The sequence below is a fragment of the Budorcas taxicolor genome, chromosome 15 (assembly GCF_023091745.1).
Source record: "Budorcas taxicolor isolate Tak-1 chromosome 15, Takin1.1, whole genome shotgun sequence".
Taxonomy (NCBI): domain Eukaryota; kingdom Metazoa; phylum Chordata; class Mammalia; order Artiodactyla; family Bovidae; genus Budorcas; species Budorcas taxicolor.
Genome location: NC_068924.1, coordinates 64,055,797 through 64,076,022, shown reverse-complemented (window position 1 = coordinate 64,076,022; position 20,226 = coordinate 64,055,797). Strand labels below are relative to the sequence as shown.

Here is a 20,226-nt window from a genome sequence, read left to right as displayed (position 1 = left end):
CCAAGCTGCCTCAGTGTAGGACTCTGATTCCTACATCTTTTTGTCCCCCACTCTGGTCTTAGGTTTATAATGTGAAGGACAGCAAAACAGTCAGTGGAGATTTTCATTAAATGTGGTTAGAGGGGAGGGCTGCGGGGTTTTTGAGTGGAGACGAAGGCATGTTCTAACATCAAAGAGGAGTGAGCCCTTGATGAAAGCCCCTTTCTTTGCCACCTTCTGGGGTGGCCTCAGCCTGGGCCTTTGGTCTGACAACCGACATCATGTATGGAACAGGCCGACTCGCGTTTTCATCAAGAAGTCTCTGACTTTTTTCAGATTTGCCTGAACAGTTACTGTGTCAGCTTATTTCCTTGAAACCTGGTGTTGAAAAAGTGTGCTACTCAGAGATGATGCTGTGGGGACTCCATTGCCCTTTCTGCCCTTCAGTGGAGTTAAGCCCTGGTTGTCTGAGGGATTAAGTGTTCTCCGTCTTGTCAGCAGGAGAAATATATCAGTGTTGGAGAGCCTTAGCGCTAGCTGCCAGGCTGCGAAAACAATGCCGAAGGCCCTGAGGACAGCCGGCTTTCACTCGTTCATTCACCTTTTCCACCACATCTATAAAAACTGAACCTGGACTTCCCTGCTGGCTCAGTGGTAAAGAATCCGCCTGCCAATGCTGGAGACATGGGTTCAGTCCCTAATCTGGGAAGATCCCACACGCTGTGGAGCAGCTAAGCCCGTGCTTTGCAACTACTGAACCTATTCCCTAGAGCCCGGGGGCCGCAACTACTGAAGCCCTCTGCCCCAGAGCCCATGCTGCAATGAGAAACGCCCGCAATGAGAAGCCCATGCACGGCAACTAGGGGGTGGCCCCTGCTCACCACAAGGAGAGAAAAGCCTGAGCAGCAACGAAGACCCAGCACAACCAAAAACAAACAAATAAACAAAATTTTGAAATAAGCAAAAGCCGAACCTATGCCAGTCAGTCGGCATTGTTCTCATTGCCTTGGTGTTTGCATGAATAAGACAGAACTGAGAGGTTAAGTGTCTTATGTTTTCCAGCGTGAATTCAGGAAAAAGCAGAGCTGGACCATTATAAATGAAATCTCCACTCAGGGGGGCTGCCCCAAGCATGGGAGCTGGGGAAGGGCTTGGGCAAAGCCTATGATACCAAAGTATTGGGTCAGCCAAAAAATTTGTTCATGTTTTTCCGTAAGATTTTATGAACTTTTGGCCAACCCACTACTCTGCAACTCTCTTGATATTTGTTTACCCTGATTTACAAAAAAAAAAGAGGAAATAGAAGCATTTGTCCACACAAAATAATGTGGCAATTTAAAATCACTTCTCAGGACTACTCAAGGTCAAGAGAAGATGTTCATGCCTGAAGTAAAGAAATAAAGCAGTTTCTAAAGAAAGCCAAAAATATAATAGGTTACCAGTTTTGAGAGGTTAAGAAGGCTGTGTACACATCTTTTAGCTTCTATGTGTGAATATATATGTTAATTAAAAGATGACAATTGAAGGGTAAGTTATTTCTGAATCCTTTATGTATAATTTTATTTTTTTGATGCTTTCACAAGAAATCTTTTCTATTAAAGTATAGGGTCTTTTATGGGTTTCCCTGGTGGCTCAGATGGTAAAGAATCTGCCTGCAATACAGGAGACCCAGTTTTGATCCCTGGGTCAGGAAGACCATGAGAAGGGAATGGCAAACCACTCCAGTATTCTTGCCTTTGGAATTCCAGGGAGAGACGAGCCTAGTGGCCTATATAGTCTCCAAGGTCACAAAGAGTCTGACATGACTGAGCAACTAACACTTTCACTTTTCATAGAGTGTTTTATAAATAAATAAATAAATAAAGACTTTATCCAGTGGAAAAGTTGAGATAAATGAATGAATGTATAATGTGCCCGGAACTTTGTGAGTTCAATTTTGCTATGTGATTATGGGCACGTGCTTGACGGTTTGGTGCCTTGGTTGATTCCAAGGTGGTGCTCTGTGAGTTCTTGATGCTTAATTTGTACTTATTTCCTAGGAAGCACTGGCAGGATAAAACTCATTTGTGGTTTAATAAGACTGTTCTTTTTTTTTTTTTTTAATAAATTATTATTGAAACACTGTCATGCACATCTGTTTATATGTTATCTGTGGCTATTTTCTATTGAGTAGTTGCCAGAGAGACCTCATGACCCACAAACTAAGACAACATTGGAAAGCAACTACACTCCAACAAAAATTAATAAAAAATTAAAAAGATAAAGTTAAAATGCCAAGAAAAATGTATCTGCCTCTTTACAAAAACCATTTACCAATCCCTAGGTTAGACAACAAGTAAGGCTTTGTTCTTAAATGTGGACAGCAAAGTAACCTTTGTTCACCTACAGCAGCCCAAAAAACTGGAGGTTGTCCTGGTCTATTTTGCCCTCAGCAGCAGGCTTGCTCATGTCTTCCCTAAACCTGAAATTCTGCAGGCCTCCCTTTCTTCTCAGAATTCGCTTAAAAAATGCCTTTGGAATTTCTCTTTGCTTATTTCCTACTTAGCTCTTTTCCTCACTGATAAAGTGAAGAGGTCAGAGTAACTCATTTTAACTTACAAGAAAATATTACCCATTTTGCTGGATCATTTTAAAAATTAAATTGCATGAACAGTATAAAAGCACTTTAGCTAAACAAATATAAAAATGCTTTAGCATACATGCAGGAAAACCTTCAGCTGCTTTTCCACTGTTGGTGTTTCTTTAAATCCTAGTTTTTGTAACTGGCTTTTAACATCATATTGAAATTCCCTGAAATCTGTACGTTCATGCATGCGTGCTCAGTTGCTCTTTGCGATCCCTTGGATGGTAGCCCACCAGAATCCTCTGTCCATGAAATTTTCAAGGCAGGAACACTGCAGTAGGTTGCCATTTCTTCCTCCAGGAGATCTGAAGCCAAATGACCAGTGTGCCCTTTGTCACAATTGGAGGAGGAAAAGTCCAGGAGATTGTTTTTGTCTGCTTATTGTATTTTCAGATCTCTTCAGCTGATCAACTTTAAATATTTTTTCATAGAATATTTCTTAATAAACTTACCTGTTCATTTCTTACATATATGTTTTAGGGCACTTTCCTGTCTCTTTTCCAGCCAGGTGAGAAGTAAGGGTGATGGACTTACCAGACCAGAGGGACTGAGTCAATAACACCATTAACCCTGTATCCTCCTCCCTCACTTCCATATTCCTGGGAAGTGATCTTATCTTGGCAAATGATAGATTTTTATTTGTTATTTTATTTAACCCTCCTTAACAAGCAAGAGAGTTCCAGAAAAACATCTATTTCTGCTTTATTGACTATGCCAAAGACTTTGACTGTGTGGATCACAATAAACTGTGGAAAATTCTGAAAGAGATGGGAATACCAGACCACCTGACCTGCCTCTTGAGAAACCTGTATGCACGTCAGGAAGCAACAGTTAGAACTGGACATGGAACAACAGACTGGTTCCAAATAGGAAAAGGAGTACGTCAAAGCTGTATATTGTCACCCTGCTTTTTAAATTTATATGCAGAGTACATCATGAGAAACGCTGGGCTGGAAGAAGCACAGGCTGGAATCAAGATTTCTGGGAGAAATATCAATAACCTCAGATATGCAGATGATACCACCCTTATGGCAGAAAGTGAAGAAGAACTAAAGAGCCTCTTGATGAAGGTGAAAGAGGAGAGTGAAAAAGTTGGCTTAAAGCTCAACATTCAGAAAACAAAGATCATGGCATCTGGTACCATCAATTAATGGCAAATAGACGGGGAAACAGTGGAAACAGTGTCAGACTTTATTTTTCTGGGCTCTAAAATCACTGCAGATGGTGACTGCAGCCATGAAATTAAAAGACGCTTACTCCTTGAAAGGAAAGTTATGACCAACCTAGACAGCATATTGCAAAGCAGAGACATTACTTTGCCAACAAATGTCCATCTAGTCAAGGCTATGGTTTTTCCAATGGTTATGTATGGATGTGAGAGTTGGACTATAAAGAAAAAGCTGAGCACCGAAGAATTGATGCTTTTGAACTGTGGTGTTGGAGAAGACTCTTGAGAGTCCCTTGGACTGCAAGAAAATCCAACCAGTCCATCCTAAAGGAAATCAGTCCTGAATATTCATTGGAAGGACTGATGTTAAAGCTGAAACTCCAGTATTTTGGCCACCATATGGGAAAAGCTGACTCATTCGAGAAGACCCTGATACTGGGAAAGACTGAAGGCAGGAGGAGAAGGGGGCGACAGAGGATGAGATGGTTGGATGGCATCACCGACTCAATGGACATGAGTTTGGGTGAACTCTGGGAGTTGGTGATGGACAGGGAAGCCTGGCATGCTGCGGTTCATGAGGTCGCAAAGAGTTGGACACGACTGAGCGACTGAGCTGAACTGAACTGAACCCTGTAGTCCTGTAGATGTGGTGCGAATACCCGCCTTGACCATCCATTTGTTCTCTGCGTTGTATGTTTCCTCGTCGCGGTGAGTGATCCTGTGTCTGTGAGGTCCTTTATCCAACGTCTGCTCCCCTATGAAACTCCACGGGAATGGTGTCTGTTCTTCTCTCCATTGTATCCCAGCACTCAGCCTCCTACCTGGGACATGGTGGATGCTCTGTAAACACTTGTGGGATGAAAGAATGAACTCATCAGTTCACCCACAGTCTTGACACTGTGCTCAGTGGGATAACTGAGGACCAGAGTGGTTAAATGACTGGCCCTGCGTTAACGTTTCTTTTGAGAAGACACAGTGTGTTAAGTTCCCTGTGGATGATGTAACATTACCACAAACTTAGTGACTCAAAACAGTACAGTTGTATTTTTGTACAGTTCTGGAGCTCAGTAGTCTAGAGTGAGCCTTAGGAGGCCAAAATCAGGGTGAGGGCAGGCGTGCATTCTTTGGATGCTAGGGGAGAAGCTGTTTCCTTTCCTCATCCAGCTTCTGCAGGCTGCCTGTGTTCTTTCAGCTGTGGTCCCTTCCTCCATCTCGAAAGCACAGCACTCTGATCTGTCTAATGCTGCTGTTGTCACACCTCTATTCTGACTCTGACCCTCCTGCCTCCCGTTTATAAAGATCCTTGAGATTACATTTGCCCTACCTGGACAAGCCCCCATTCTCTCCCCATTTCAGGATCCTTAAATTAGTCACATTGGCAAAATTCCTTTTGTCATGTGAGGTCACATTTTCATTGGTCCTGGAGGTCAAGATATGTACATCTTTGGGGCTGTTTTTCTGTCTTCCAGACAGACTGCTTGGGAAGGAGCCAGCTGGCTGACTTGGCAGACAGCATAGAAACGGACTTCCCTGGGGTCATTCCCTTTGGCTAAGACGATACAATATTCTGGACCGTACCTATAAAATTAATGTATGTGCTAGGGAGAGCAGAGGTGGACTTGTTCATTGAAATAAAGAGAAATGCCAGTGAAGGCATTTTAGGGAATTAATTTCTTGGGTAAAGGGAGGCCCGCAGTATTCCATGGCTGGACTAGCCTGCTGCTTTAGGAAAAACAGGCTCCACCCTCTACTGCAGTGGAGCAAACCTTGCTTGGCTTTCCACATTTATAAAAGTACAAGGCTTACCAAAGTTGCAAGTAAGTTTTATTCTGTCAGTGTCCCCGAGGAGTCATCACTATTTGTAAATTCTTAGAAAACCTGGAAGGATGGAGTACTTGCCCTCAGATGAGCAAAGGGAGGGGTAAGCCGTGAACCACACCCGACAGGCATGTCAGATGTTCAGAGAGTTGGGAAATCATATGGCTAGACTAGGCACGGGCTGGCGCCAAGGGATTGGGACCCAAGTTAGATAACCTGGGCCAGTTGTTCTACACCCTTTATCATGGGAGGGAAACTGCCCCTGTTTGATATCAGCAAATTATTGAGCAGAACAAGCTCTCCTGGCTCATCGCTCTGACCCACTGGATGAAAATTCTTAACTGTTGAAGCTCTAGAGTGGAGGCTGATTCATTCAACAGGGATTTATTCAGTGTCTCTTGCATGCCGGGCCCATCCCTATTTATGGTGGACAAATCAGGTGAGGTTCCTGCCAGCTTATGGTCATGTGAGGGAGACAGATGACATACCAGTCAGTGGAAACACAGAAAGGGATTATACATTGTGGTAAAGGCTGCGAAAGCAAGCAACTGGGATGCTCTGGTAGAGAATACTATGGAAGGATGAGCAGAGGCACAAACTTCAGAAGAGAAAGTCAGTGAGGACCGTTCTCAACAGGGGTCATTTCCACCGAAGCCCAGTGCTTTGATAGAGGCAGTGGGGAAAGCCAGTGTGAAGGCCCTGGGATGAGCAAGACCTTTGTGGCTTTGAGAAATAGAAGGTGGAAAATAGTCACCAAGGAAGGGCTATAGGACTCAGGAGAGAGCAGCTCTCAAAAGCCTTGGGAACCATACCAGAGCATTTAAGTTTTGCTCCAAATGCAGATGGAAACAACAGAAACATTTTATGTAAGGAGTTGATATGTGGTATATTCAAAAAATGAGATCCTTGAGAAATATGGAGTTATAGTATCTTTCTTCTTAAGCTGATAGCTATTGAATGTTCATTATATAGTAAGCACTATGTAAACTCTTTATATACATTGTCTTATCTAGTCCTTTCAGCTAGCTCCTGAGTTTTATATAATGAATTCATTTCATTGGATGATAAACTGAGACTGAGTCAGTAAACTAACTTAGCCAAGATCATACACCCCGTAAGTAGCAGAGGTGGGATTCCAAACCCAGATCTGTCTGACTCCGGTGCTTAAGCCTTTAAACATTTTTATTTCTCTCACTATTTTTTAGCATTAAAAGCATAATAAAAATAACACAAAATTTGCTACATAAGCCATTTTAAGCATACAATTTGGTGGCGCAATATTTGCCCTTTTGTGTCTGGCCTCTTTGTGTGTTTGCAAGGTTGGTCCATATCATTATTTGTTTCAGCATCTTGTTCCTTTTCATGGCTGAACAATATTCCACATTCAGAATATTGTGTACATATTCCACTGCCTGCTTATTCACTCATCTCTTGGTGGACACTTGGGTTGTTTCTACCCTTTGTCTATTGTGAATAATGCTGCAAGTATCCGTTTCAGTTTCTAATTTTGATTTGGGGTTATATACCTGGAGTATATAAATTTTGATTATATACCTAGGAGTAGAATCACTGAGCTGCACGTTAATTCAATGTTTAGCTTTTGAAGGAGCTGTCAAATTGGTTTCCATAGAAGCTGCACCATTTTACAATCCCATGAGCAATACTCGAGGATTCCAGTTTCTTTACAGCTTTGTCAACACTTGTTATTTTCCTTTTTTTAATTATAGCCATCCTAGTATGTGTAAGATGTTATCTTGTTGTGCCTTTGATTTTCAGTTCCCTAATGACTTGTGGTGTTGAGCATCTTTTCATGTGTTTTTTGGCCACTTGTATATTTTCTTTGAAGAAATGTCTATTCATGTCATTTGCCCATTTTAAAATTGGGTTGTTTGGTTTTTTGTGGTTGAGTTGAAGGGGTCTTTTGTGTATTTTGGATATGAAATCCTTATTAGATTTGCAAAATTTCCCCCCATTTTTAAGTTGTCCTTTCACTTGCTTAAGAATGCACTTTGTTGCACAAAAGTTTTTAGTTTCAATGAATCCAATTTATCTGTTTATCTTTTGTTGTTTTTTGTGTCATGCCTAAGAATCCAAGATCATACCAAGTCAAGGATCGTGGAGACTTACTTCTATGTTTTCTTCTACTTTCCTTCACTTTTAACCATTAAATTCTCTTCTAGATTTTAAAAGGTATTCATTTCATCCCACCAAAATCAGAAACATGAGAAGCTCAGCTAAGTAAGTTTTAGTGTCTGTCCTAGAGGAGCTCACAGAATAGTTCAGGAAACAAAATTCCAGTGGTGACAATATCATAGTGATCGATGCCAGTTGTTCCCAAATGCCAGTATGAGGATCTTTGCTGCCCTACCAGTGTTTATGGAAAAGAAATGAGGGATTTTTTTCATAAAACTGCATGTATTCATTCTAAGAAACTGTCCCTTATCATGCAAGTGGTTCCTTTCTATGATGCTAGAATGTTCTTATGACTGGAGGCTGAGAGAAGATGGTGAGAGTTTTTCTATATGACTCTACTTGGCAAATTAAGAATGATCTACTCTTTGTCAGACTTCCAAATTTAGGGAAGGAAAACAGAAAACTAAGCTATGAAATTTAAGAGGTTAGAAGCCACCATAGATTTTAGAGTTGGTTTACATGGGTCTACAAAGTTTGATGAAGATCCTGGCCTGGGGTCTTTAGGGAAGTCTTCACAGGGAAGCCAGATTTGCTTTCTTCCTCAAATATCTGCTATTTGAGGAAGCATACAAAAAGCATACATTTCCTGAGTGTCTATGTTTATTTCTATTTTTGCTAGCATATATTAGACCACTGCTTACAGCTACACAGGTTGTGCACTGCACAATTCCCAAAGGAACCATCCAACTGTACAACTGCACAGCACAGCCCAGGCATTTGGGCCATCAGAAAAGTCTGGTGACCACTCTCAAGGCTAGTTCTATCAAGTACAAGGCTGAATGCCAAGTAGAGACCAGGTCCTTTCCTATCTGACCTATTTCTGCTTCAATCATCTTAGTGCTAAATTTTTCAGGACTAGAGAGTTGGGGCAGGAGGAAGAGGAAATCAAAGTGAGGTCTGTCTTGTTTTTTACCCTGGATTCCTCTGGGCAACCTCCAACTGATTACTCTTATAGTTTTTGCCAGATGATTTTTCCTTTTCATTCACCTAAGATATATTTTAGGAAGAAAAGAGAGAAATTCTATCCAGAAAGGAGTACTATTTTCTCATGGGAAAGAACACTCAGTTATATTGGGGGATTGAATGAAGTTCTGCCAATGAATTCACTCTTATAAAACATTGCAATTCTCCCAAACATACTAATTAAGATACTTTTTGTCTTTTCTGCTCGTTTTAGCTTTGAAGATACCATAAAAATGGCTTGCTGCAAAATCCAGGAGCCAAGTTTGGAGGAAATGACATGGTCTCTACTTGGCATTCAGCCTTGTACTTGATAGAACTAGCCTCGAGAGTGGTCACCAGACTTTTCTGATGGCCCAAATGCCTGGACTGTGCCGTGCAGTTGTGCAGTTGGATGGTTCCTTTTGGGATTGTGCAGTGCACAACCCATGTAGCTGTAAGCAGTGGTCTGATATACACTAGCAAAAATAGAAATAAACATAGACACTCAGGAAATATATGCTTTTTGTTATTTATGTGTATGTGTGTTAATCCACTTAGATTCTATATTGATAAAACATGATTTCTTTTTTTTATTAAGAATAAAACTGAATAGCACCTTTGAAATTTGAAATAACTAATTTCACCTGTGCCCCACTGGATGGATTTGAACATCCTGCAGGCAGGTTGTAGGGCAAGGTGCTTCTTGGCAGTAGAGTGCTTCTGGGTCTTACCTATTCCTGCCAAGCCCTCCATCCTCACTTGCTGCTTTCTGTTTCAGAGTACACAGTCATTAATGAAGCCTGCCCTGGAGCTGAGTGGAATATCATGTGTCGGGAGTGCTGTGAATACGATCAGATTAAATGTGAGTGCCCTGGAAAGAAGGAAGTGGTCGGTTATACCATCCCGTGCTGCAGGAACGAGGAGAATGAATGTGACTCCTGCCTGATTCACCCAGGTGAGTGTGCGCTGCGAGACCTCGGATTGCCTTCTTGTTTTCTGAGGTCACTGATGGAAGCAGGCAGAACCTTTGAATTCTGACAGGTGGACATCAGGGGTTGTGATGCCATAATGATTAAAAGTGGCATAACTCCGCCCACTCTAAATACAGGCAGAGGAATTGGAGGAGTTAGTGCCCTTTCCAGTGCCAAACTTACAAAGCTGTGGATTCATCTACTTATTCATTCATTGAACAAACAGACTGCACAACCCCTGTGTACTATGGCAAGTACTAGGAACACAGTGCTTTAGAAAAAGAGACATTCCTGGCATTTCTAGAACTTACAGCCTGGTTGGGGAGATGGAAGAGTAAATAGGTAGCTGTAATGTATCATGGGAGGTGCTGTGATAGAGAACACGGGTTCCATGGGAGCCTGGGTGGGGACGGGGCTGGGTGAGTTATTAGAGGTGATATGCGTGCTGAAGATGGAAGCAGCAAACTGAGGAGTGTGAAGGGAATCTAGTAGAGAGGTCAGGCCATAGAGAATAGCACGTGCTAAGGCTCCGTGGCAAGAGAAAGCATAGAGTCTAGGGAACTGCAAATAGCTTAGTCTGGCTGGAGGGGTGTGTGTGTGTGTGTGATGAGAAACCTGGAAAGAGATAAACAAAGATTAAGGAGAGAACAGGCGTGAGATACTGAAGGGCTCTGCAGGCTGTACTATGATGTTTAAGCTATATCCTGAAGATATTTTATGTAACACTTAGAGATCTTTTAGTAAAGAGGTGAAAGCCGATTTTCTCTTCAGCCGCAATATGGAGAAAGGATTGGAGGAAGGGCATGATTAGCGGTAGGGGAAGAACAATGGAGACCTTGATGAAGAGAAACCCTGTGGATGGGGAGAGGTGGAGGGATCTGAGAGCAATTAGAGAGTGCAGTTGATGACAGTTTGGAGTTGGTTGGAAAGGAAGGGAAGAGCAGAAGTCAGGGGAGATGCTTGGGCATTTGGGAACTGGTCCCAGTAATATGTATTCTTGCAGGAAAATCCCATGGACAGAGGAGCTCGGTGGGCTACAGTTCATGGGGTCACAAAGAAACAGACACGACTGAACATGCATGCACCACCACACCTCCCAGTGATATGAGAGCATCCTAGGATGAGATGGGGCCTTCCCAGGTCACGGTGCCCATTCCTTTGCCTTTACATCAAGCTAGACTTGCCTTGCCCCAAACCCCAGCTTCCCTGGCCCCCACCTCAGAGGAGACAGTGATTTTCCTGTGCTGAAGTGTCTGTCTGCTGAGAGCCATGTGGACACTGAGTTTCACTCTTAATATGTTTCTAGTGTGATTAGCAACTCACTGAATGGTTTCTTGGTACTTTCATATCTGCTGCCTGTGAGTCCTTTTCCCTTCTAGGCCTGATCAAACAGAGGATGTAGAGAATTTCAAATACACTTTCCTTACACTGAAGAATAAAAGGATGTCAAAAATAGGCTTTGGGCACTTCTCTCATTTCTGCCTCTCCCCTTCTATTAAAAACGCAGAGAATGATGCTTATTACTACCAGGAATTTTCTTTTGAGGAAAATCATAGAAGGGGAGAGAAAACAGGGCTCAAGTAAACAGGTGTTACGTCTAAACCATTTTCCTTCTTGGACGAGAGTAATGCTGAGCTTTAAAATAGAAGTGACCGCAGCATGACCCTTGCACATTTGATCCAGAAAAGAAACCCACTGTTCCAATTCCCTGATGGTGAGGAGGGTTTGCAGAGAAATAGTTGAGCAGTGCCTCTAGATTTTCTAAGGAAAATCTGAGAGCTAAGTCAGGGTGTCCTGACTAGGGGTCCTTGGCAGAGGTCCAGAAGTCTGAACAACTTTTGATATTTTCAAAAGGCTGACAATTACTGTTTTTGTGGCAGTGGTGATGGGGGGCAGGCTTTGGCTTTATGAGATGGCATGAGGTCATGGGGTAAGTAAACGTGAACGTGAATGTGAACGTGAAGTCACTCAGTCATGTCCGACTCTTTGTGACCCCATGGACTGTAGCCTACCAGGCTCCTCTGTCCATGGGATTTTCCAGGCAGTAGTACTGGAGTGGATTGCCATTTCCTTCTCCAAGGGATCTTCCCAACCCAAGGATTGAACCCGGGTCTCCCGCATGGTAGAGAGGCGCTTTAGGCATTGTTGTGTGCTTCATATTGCATCTTACAGAAGGCCATCAACATCTGCCATACCTGCACCCAACAACTTATTACATCAATACAGGAGGCACCCACCTTGACTGATGCTAGGAAGGGTCTTCCCAACTGAGTAGTGAAGAGCTGTTCCACCTAACCATATGGGTGCCCTGAAAGGAAGAGCTAGAGAAAGACTTTAAAAAATTTTTTTATTTTTGAAAATAGTGAATTGATGTTCTCAGTTCAGTTCAGTTCAGTCGCTCAGTCGTGTCCGACTCTTTGCGACCCCATGAATCGCAGCACGCCAAGCCTCCCTGTTCATCACCATCTCCTGGAGTTCACTCAGATTCACGTCCATCGATTCCGTGATGCCATCCAGCCATCTCATTCTCGGTTGTCCCCTTCTCCTCCTGCCCCCAATTCCTCCCAGCATCAGGGTCTTTTCCAATGAGTCAACTCTTCTCATGAGATGACCAAAGTACTGGAGTTTCAGCTTTAGCATCAGTCCTTCCAAAGAAATCCCAGGGCTGATCTCCTTCAGAATGGACTGGTTGGATCTCCTTGCAGTCCAAGGGACTCTCAAGAGTCTTCTCCAACACCACAGTTCAAAACCATCAATTCTTCAATGCTCAGCCTTCTTCACAGTCCAAATCTCACATCCATACATGACCACAGGAAAAACCATAGCCTTGACTAGACGGACCTTAGTCGGCAAAGTAATGTCTCTGCTTTTGAATATACTATCTAAGTTGGTCACAACTTTTCTTCCAAGGAGTAAGTGTCTTTTAATCTCATGGCGGCAATCACCATCTGCAGTGATTTTGGAGCCAAAAAAAAATAAAGTCGGACACCATTTCCACTGTTTCCCCATCTATTTGCCATGAAGTGATGGGACCGGATGCCATGATCTTCGTTTTCTGAATGTTGAGCTTTAAGCCAACTTTGTCGCTCTCCTCTTTCACTTTCATCAAGAGGCTTTTTAGCTCCTCTTCATGTGGTTTAATCGATGTCAGTCATTATTTATTTTAATGTACACATCCCATCATATAATAGGGCTTCCCTGGTAGCTCAGAGGTTAAAGCGTCTGCCTGCAATGCAGGAGACCCAGGTTCGACCCCTGGGTTGGGAAGATTCCCCTGGAGAAGGAAATGGCAACCCACTCCAGTATTCTTGCCTGGAGAGTCCCATGGACGGAGGAGTCTGGTGGGCTACAGTCCACGGGGTCGCGAAGAGTCAGACACGACTGAGCGACTTCACTTCACTTCACTTCACTTCCCATCATATAATACTGGGTTCCCCTTTGTGTCTGTGTTCTTCTGGCATGACCACACTGATTTTGAAGACTTCTTGATTTCTTCTTATCTGTTTTTTGCCCCAGATCTGGAATCAGCTATTTCTCCAAGGAACTCTGGTCTGAGACCATGATCTGGTCACCTGAGGTGTTCCTTGCTGTTGGACTGTCATTGTTACAGGATTTTGTTTGTTTTCTTAAGTGTCTAGAACTGGGAAATGTGCATTTTTAAAATATTTTCACTGCTACTCAAGTTCAAATGTAACATTCCAAGGCTGTTAATTAACTTCTTGGATTTTGTATTTGTATGTCTTTTCTTTCATGGTGAAAATGCTGTGTCCTAATAATACTAAACCAATCACTTACTTGGAGAAGGCAATGGCACCCCACTCCAGTACTCTTGCCTGGAAAATCCCATGGACGGAGGAGCCTGGAAGGCTGCAGTCCATGGGGTTGCTGAGGGTCGGACACAACTGAGCGACTTCACTTTCACTTTTCACTTTCACGCATTGGAGAAGGAAATGGCAACCCACTCCAGTGTTCTTGCCTGGAGAATCTCAGGGACGGGGGAGCCTGGTGGGCTGCCGTCTATGGGGTCGCACAGAGTCGGACACGACTGAAGCGACTTAGCAGCAGCAGCAGTAGCAATCACTTACTCGCTTTATCTTAAATTTATAAAAAGCCACACTAGAGCATTATGGGTGTTAGTAATAACAGCACTGATGCTTATGGTTTTTATTCACCTTAGAATGTATCTCATTAGGTTATAGGGTCAAAATACTATGTTTTAAAGTCAATTGTAGTTCTCTTATCCATGGCATTATACCACTTACTTGAAACCTACTTGCTTGACATGTAGGTAGGCTTATATTTGACAATAGAAGCAAATCTGTGTATGCATTTATGTGTCTTTCCCCTTCGTGCACGAAAGACAGCATGCCATAAACACTGCTGACCACCTTGCTTTTTTCTCTCTTAACAATATATGCTGGAGGTTGCTCACTGACAGTATAAAGCCATTTTTTCCCACTTCTTTTTACAGTTGCACGAAACTGCATTGTGCATCATAAACTGTGGATTACCATAGTTTATGAGTATTTGGATTGTTTCTAGCTTTTTGCTGTTATAAATACTACTGTAGTGAATAGCCTCAGGCATATATTAGCTAGTATTTTTGCAGCATATCTCTGGGATAGATTCCTGGAAGAAGGATCGCTGAGTCAAAGGGAGGTGCGTATGTCATTTTCCCAGCCTTTGCCAAATTCTTCTCCATGCATTTGGCGTTCACAGCAGCCATCCATGAGAATATTCTTTGCCTGAAGTCTCACAACAGAATGTGTCATTTTGGAATGTTGTCAGTCTCAAAGGTGAGAAGCGGGATCTCTGCCTGGTTTTAGAGTTTCTATCACTTCTGTCATCCTGATGGGCAGCCATTCTTTCTCCTGTGATGACAGTAATTGCACGAGGACCAATGTCCAGGGCCCTGGTGGGGCGTCTGGGTGTGTGTGCTCAGTCATGTCCAACTTTTTGCAACCCCATGGACTGTAGCCTGCCAGGTCCTCTGTCCATGGGGATTTTCCAGGCAAGGATACTGGAGTGGGTTGCCAGTCCCTCTTCCAAGGGATCTTCCTGACCCAGGGATCAAACCTGCGTCTCTGGTATCTCCTGCACTGGCAGGCAGATTCTTTACAACTGTGCCACCTGGGAGGCCCGGCGGTGGGGATGGTAGTGCTGACGTCCAGCAGCACCGGGGCCCTCAGTGGAGCAAGTTGGGTGTGTCTTTTAGTGCATTTCTAGGCTGTTAGCTGTGACCTTGGTTCTCTTACCATTTGGGCAATTCTGTGAGCTGCTTAGTGTCTTTTGAACATAGCCTTGTTCGTTTTAATCACCAAACTGGTTTTTAATGGCTTGTCCCTAATGGCCTGGAGAGAGAGAGAGAGAGTTGTCAGGGTCATCGAAGGCAGATGGAGTCCATTGACCTCTTAGGTGGCACAGCGGGGAGGGAATCAGATGGGAATGTGAGACACGGGTGAAGATGGCCTATAAAAGACACATAGTTCCCCCCTGGGACCCAATTGTGGGCCATATGAACTCTGATGAGTCGTATTAGCAATTCTTTTCTGGTTGGAAGAAGCAAGCACTGGAAGAAGGGCGCAAAGTCAGAATGGTATGCAGAGAGAGCTGCAAGTCTCTCTCTTACAGACATCACACATGTATACACTGAATATGTGCACTGTGGGCCAATGAAAACCTAATTTTAGCTGAAGAAAAAAGTATGCTATTAGCTCAAGGAAATGCTGGTTATCTCAAACAGTTCAGAAGCCTGGATTAGCAGTTCATTCATCTCTCCAACTGTCCACCTCTCCATTTATTCATTCACTCAAATCTCATATAATATTCTGGAACTAACTACATGCGAGATACTATATTAAGTGTGGGGGGATATAGTGTTGAATAAGATGCAATTCTTGACTTCAGTTTATATAGGAAAACAGATAATAGGCAGTTAAAATTGAGCATGCCAAATGCTATGGTGGGGATAAGCCCAGTAAGTGGAAGTACGGGAATGCAGAATAATAATAATAGTTCATATTTGTGGGGTACTTGCTACGTGCCAGGCCCTTTATAGGTGTGAGATTAATTTTTAAATCAAGTTTATGAGGTAAGTACATTTTTTAACCCCAGGTTTACAGATGAGAACGTTGAGGCACAGAGAACTTAAGCAGTTTGCTCAAGGACCCACAGCTGGACAATGAATGGGGGAGCCAGAACTTAGCGCTCTGTTTTAATAAGTGGGCTTGGATTATCTCTACCTTTCCTCAATATCCCCACCTCTCAGGAGGCCATGTTTTAAAAACAACCCTTGATCGAGGTCTGCTCAGTCCACTCCAGTGTGGTCTTCTGATCCTGGGGAGCCTGACACCTTCCAAGGTGAGCCCATTAATAGGCACTAAGGCTGTCTAGTCAAGGCTATGGTTTTTCCTGTGGTCATGTATGGATGTGAGAGTTGGACTTTGAAGAAGGCTGAGCACCGAAGAATTGATGCTTTTGAACTGTGGTGTTGGAGAAGACTCTTGAGAGTCCCTTGGACTGCAAGGAGATCCAACCAGTCCATTCTGAAGATCAGCCCTGGGATTTCTTTGGAAGGAATGATGCTAAAGCTGAAACTCCAGTACTTTGGCCACCTCATGCAAAGAGTTGACTCATTGGAAAAGACTCTGATGCTGGGAGGGATTGGGGGCAGGAGGAGAAGGGGACGACAGAGGATGAGATGGCTGGATGGCATCACTGACTTGATAGATGCGAGTCTGAGTGAACTCCGGGATTTGGTGTTGGACAGGGAGGCCTGGCGTGCTGCAATTCATGGGGTTGCAAAGAGTCGGACACGACTGAGCGACTGAACTGAACTGAACTGAAGGCTGTTTCCAGCAGCACACTCTGGCTATAGGAGTATATGACATAGAGGGATATTTAATGGAATGGGAAGATGTTTACTATTTTTATTAAATCAAAAAGTAAAACAGAATGTGCAATGTATAATATAAGCCTAATTAAAAAAAAAAAAGTTTGTGTATATACAGAGGGAGAGTGTTACAGATGATTTTCTCCGGGTAATGGAATTTTATGTGTTTTCAATTGAATTCTTTTTGCTTGTTTGAATCTTCTTAATATTCCACAATCAATATGTGATACTTTTATAAAGAGAAACCCCCCCCATATTGATGTATTCTGCCTTTTACTACAGGTTGTCTCATTTTACCTTAAATCATCAGCCACTAATGAAAACAGCCAGACAAGAAAGGCCGCGTGTGGCATATTTCCATTTATGTGAAATGACTGGTAGATTACTGGTTGCCAGGGATCAGGGTCAGGATCAGGGTCAGGGGGTGACTGCTAATAAGTATGGGGTCCTTTCTGGGGGGAGGTGATGAAATATCCTAAATTTAGATAGTGGTGATGGTTACCCAACTCTGTGAATATACTAAAACCCAGTGAATTGTACACTTTAAAAGAGTGAATTTTATGGCCTCTGAATTATCTCAGTGTTGACTTTAAAAAAAAATATGAATTAGAACTAAAATGTGCAATCAATCTGGAAGGTTATTACTAAATATTTGTAATATCTCATAATACTTTTCAGGTTACTGATGACACATGAGATAAGCATCCTTGTAAAAAAATGTGAAAAATTTACAATCAGCAAGAGGTTTCTCCTTTAGCACAGACAGCAATGTAATTTAGATTTGGTTTTAATGTAATAATAAGCATTTGCTGTCAGTCTTAAATTTGGGGGTATTTTCATCAATATTATTTGCTTTGTAAAACATAATGATTAAAAATAAGTTTAAATAGCATTGTATTTTATTGAAAATTGAAGTTCATAATTATGACCAGAAGCTAAATTGTTTTAAAACAAGCCATCAGTCGCTAACCCGGAAGATGGTTCAGACCATCCCCTAAACTCCTCAGTCTGAATGCTGGTGACTCTAGCATCTTCCTAGGGATGAGCATTTTTTCCTAAGGGCACCTTTCTGAGTCCAGATGCTCTCAGGTGAGACAAGATCCTGGCAAAGTCCACAGTTTCTCATGCAACCCATCAGAACCCGCATGTGCTTAATCGAACACTCTCTGCTTGGAAATGTTTCAGGTTGCACCATCTTTGAAAACTGCAAGACGTGCCGAAATGGCTCCTGGGGGGGTACCCTGGACGACTTCTACGTGAAGGGGATCTACTGTGCAGAGTGCCGTGCAGGCTGGTACGGAGGAGACTGCATGCGTGAGTAATCCCTGACCCAGCTCCGACTCTAGCGCAGGCTCCTTTAAAGTCTCACCTTGCCGTGGACTAAGGCTTCTTTTGTTGGACTCTTTGAGTTCTGGAAAGCTTGTGGCCAGAAGGCTTTCTAGGTAAGACTATAAGAAACAAAGATGTGTTTCCTTCTGCTGGGTGTGGATTGTGGACATCTGTTTGGAATTGGCCATGGGAGGTTTCTGTCTCCTCTTAAATCCTCCCCTCTCTCCTGAATGAAGCCAAAGCATTCTGCACACAAGCATGCCTCGTGTCCATTCCAGAAGCAACTGCATGCTGTCATTGGTCAGCAGGCAGTGAATAAGGCTTCAAAAATGTTGTCTGTAGTGCATTTTAAATATGAATTCCTATTGGAAAACTTCTTAAATCCTGAGTTCAACTCTTGGAACCCACATCAACCTGTAAGCATGCCACTTGTCCCAGGAAAGGGATTCTTTCTGGGTTCTGCTTGATCTCCAAGGATTGCTTAATCTTTATTAGTGCTCCCCTCTGTGTCAATAATCCTTTGAAAATGGAGTGGAAATCTAAACTGTCTCTCAGCTTAAGATTCCCCCATGCAGCAACCCAGTGGTGAATATCACTCTGAGCGGCAGGATCTGGAGCAATGTATAAACTGTTATTATTTTGTTAAGCCTATTTTACATGTTCCCCATTTAAATTAGAAGCAATCAGGATGGTTTTAGATTCTCATTAATTTTACTCTTACGAACAATATTTCCAGTCCACAGAGATAGAGGATGGAGTGTTATTGGTATTTCTTGCCTGATCAAACATGTAGCAAAAATGCAGGGGTCTAGGGCAAAGGGTAAGGAAAATACCTAAGACCCCTAAGTCTGTGGGATTTCGGGGTCTGTGTGATTTCAGACCCCTTGTCTCACCTACCTCCTACTGGTGGACTTGTCCTATAGCTTTGTTTTCTCTGCAAAGTAGCATATGAAGTCTCTAATGATAGCAGAGTGGAAGGGAAGCTGAGGCTTGAGAGAACCAAAATTTGGGGAGAGCCACCTGGTGAATGAGGAAATGCACCAGCTAGCAAAAAGTTAAAGCATGCCCAAGCATGGCCGAGGACCCAGTTGAAGCTAGAACTAATGTGTAGGTGATGCAGCCTGGACAGGTGGGTGATGCTCACCGGCAGCATGGTAGCAGAGTAGAATAAAAGCAGTCATGTGGTTGACCTAAGAGTTGGCAGAGACACGACTGTCCAGGGGTCCAGCGTGGGCAGGACACAAAACCAAAATGAACCTGGTAAAGAAAATAGAGACTGGAGGTGTCGATGAGATGGAAAAGCAGGCTTAGTGGTAAAAAAGCCAACGAACATGGAGATGAAAGAGGTATTGTGGTCAGAGAGTAGAATTTCTAAGTTAAAGCTTTCACAGGTGGTGGTGATAGAGTATTCATATGTATTAGTCAGTTTTTGCGGCATAAGAGTCAACCTCAAAAGGATAGATGTGTATTTTTCTCTGTCATGTGTCTGTGAGTTGGCTGGTGTTTAACTGGTGTCAGCTGGGTTGGCCTGGGTTGAACTCTAGAGTTTGGAGCTCAGACCACGGCAGGCAGTTTGGGGTGTGATCTGCTTCGAGTGTGTCACAGAAGCACAAGCAGTCAAGCCAAACACACGGCCACATTCATGGCCTCTGGTATCATCACATTCACTCGTATTCTAAGGAAGTCACGTGACTGAGCCACAGATCAGTCAAGTATGAGAGTATATTCCGTCTCAAAGGAAAGGATACAAATATTTTCTGAACAATACTCTAAACACTGTGAGTGAGTTTGTTTAGAGGACAGGGCAGAGAAGGAGAAGAATATTTGCATGCAGGAAGTCAAAGACAGAGGACTGCATTTTCCCAAAGAAATCCTGTCGATGTATCTTTCCAAATAGTACCTGTTGGTTGAGTCTTGCGTTTAGCCTCAGCTCAACAGCCAACTGTGTAGGTCTGTTTGGTCTGGATTGGTGATGGTTTCCATGTATAGGATCAAACTTTCTCAAAGACAGCAGAATTGGCTCAGGGCAATGGGTCACCACCACTAGCCAGACAAAGTGGAGCACGCATGCCCCCATTCATTAAAAAGAAGTAATGAATAAATCTACCCATCCATTCAAAAATAGTGAAGGACAGAGAAACCTGGCGTGCTGTAGCTCATGGGGCTGCTAAGAGTTGGACACAACTTAGCAACTGAACAACAAACCACAATCCATTCAGAAAATGTTTCTTGAAAGAATGCTTCTATGTGCAATGATGAGCAAGACAGATGTAGTCACTGCCATGTTAGAACCTGAAATTTAGAGGAGACA

At 43.0% G+C, this 20,226-nt stretch overlaps 1 protein-coding gene and 1 non-coding gene across 2 annotated transcripts in view; both read left to right on the top strand.

Moving 5' to 3' along the window:
• PAMR1 (peptidase domain containing associated with muscle regeneration 1) overlaps positions 1–20,226 on the top strand; it is an 80,192-nt gene that overhangs the window by 14,276 nt on the left and 45,690 nt on the right. The window contains exons 2-3 of the mRNA XM_052652729.1: positions 9,502–9,678; positions 17,772–17,900. Of these exons, the coding sequence (XP_052508689.1) occupies positions 9,502–9,678; positions 17,772–17,900 (306 nt within the window). The remainder of the gene's footprint in view (positions 1–9,501; positions 9,679–17,771; positions 17,901–20,226) is intronic.
• On the top strand, positions 12,890–12,961 carry TRNAC-GCA (transfer RNA cysteine (anticodon GCA)). The gene has a single exon. It is a non-coding gene; the product is annotated as a tRNA-Cys (tRNA).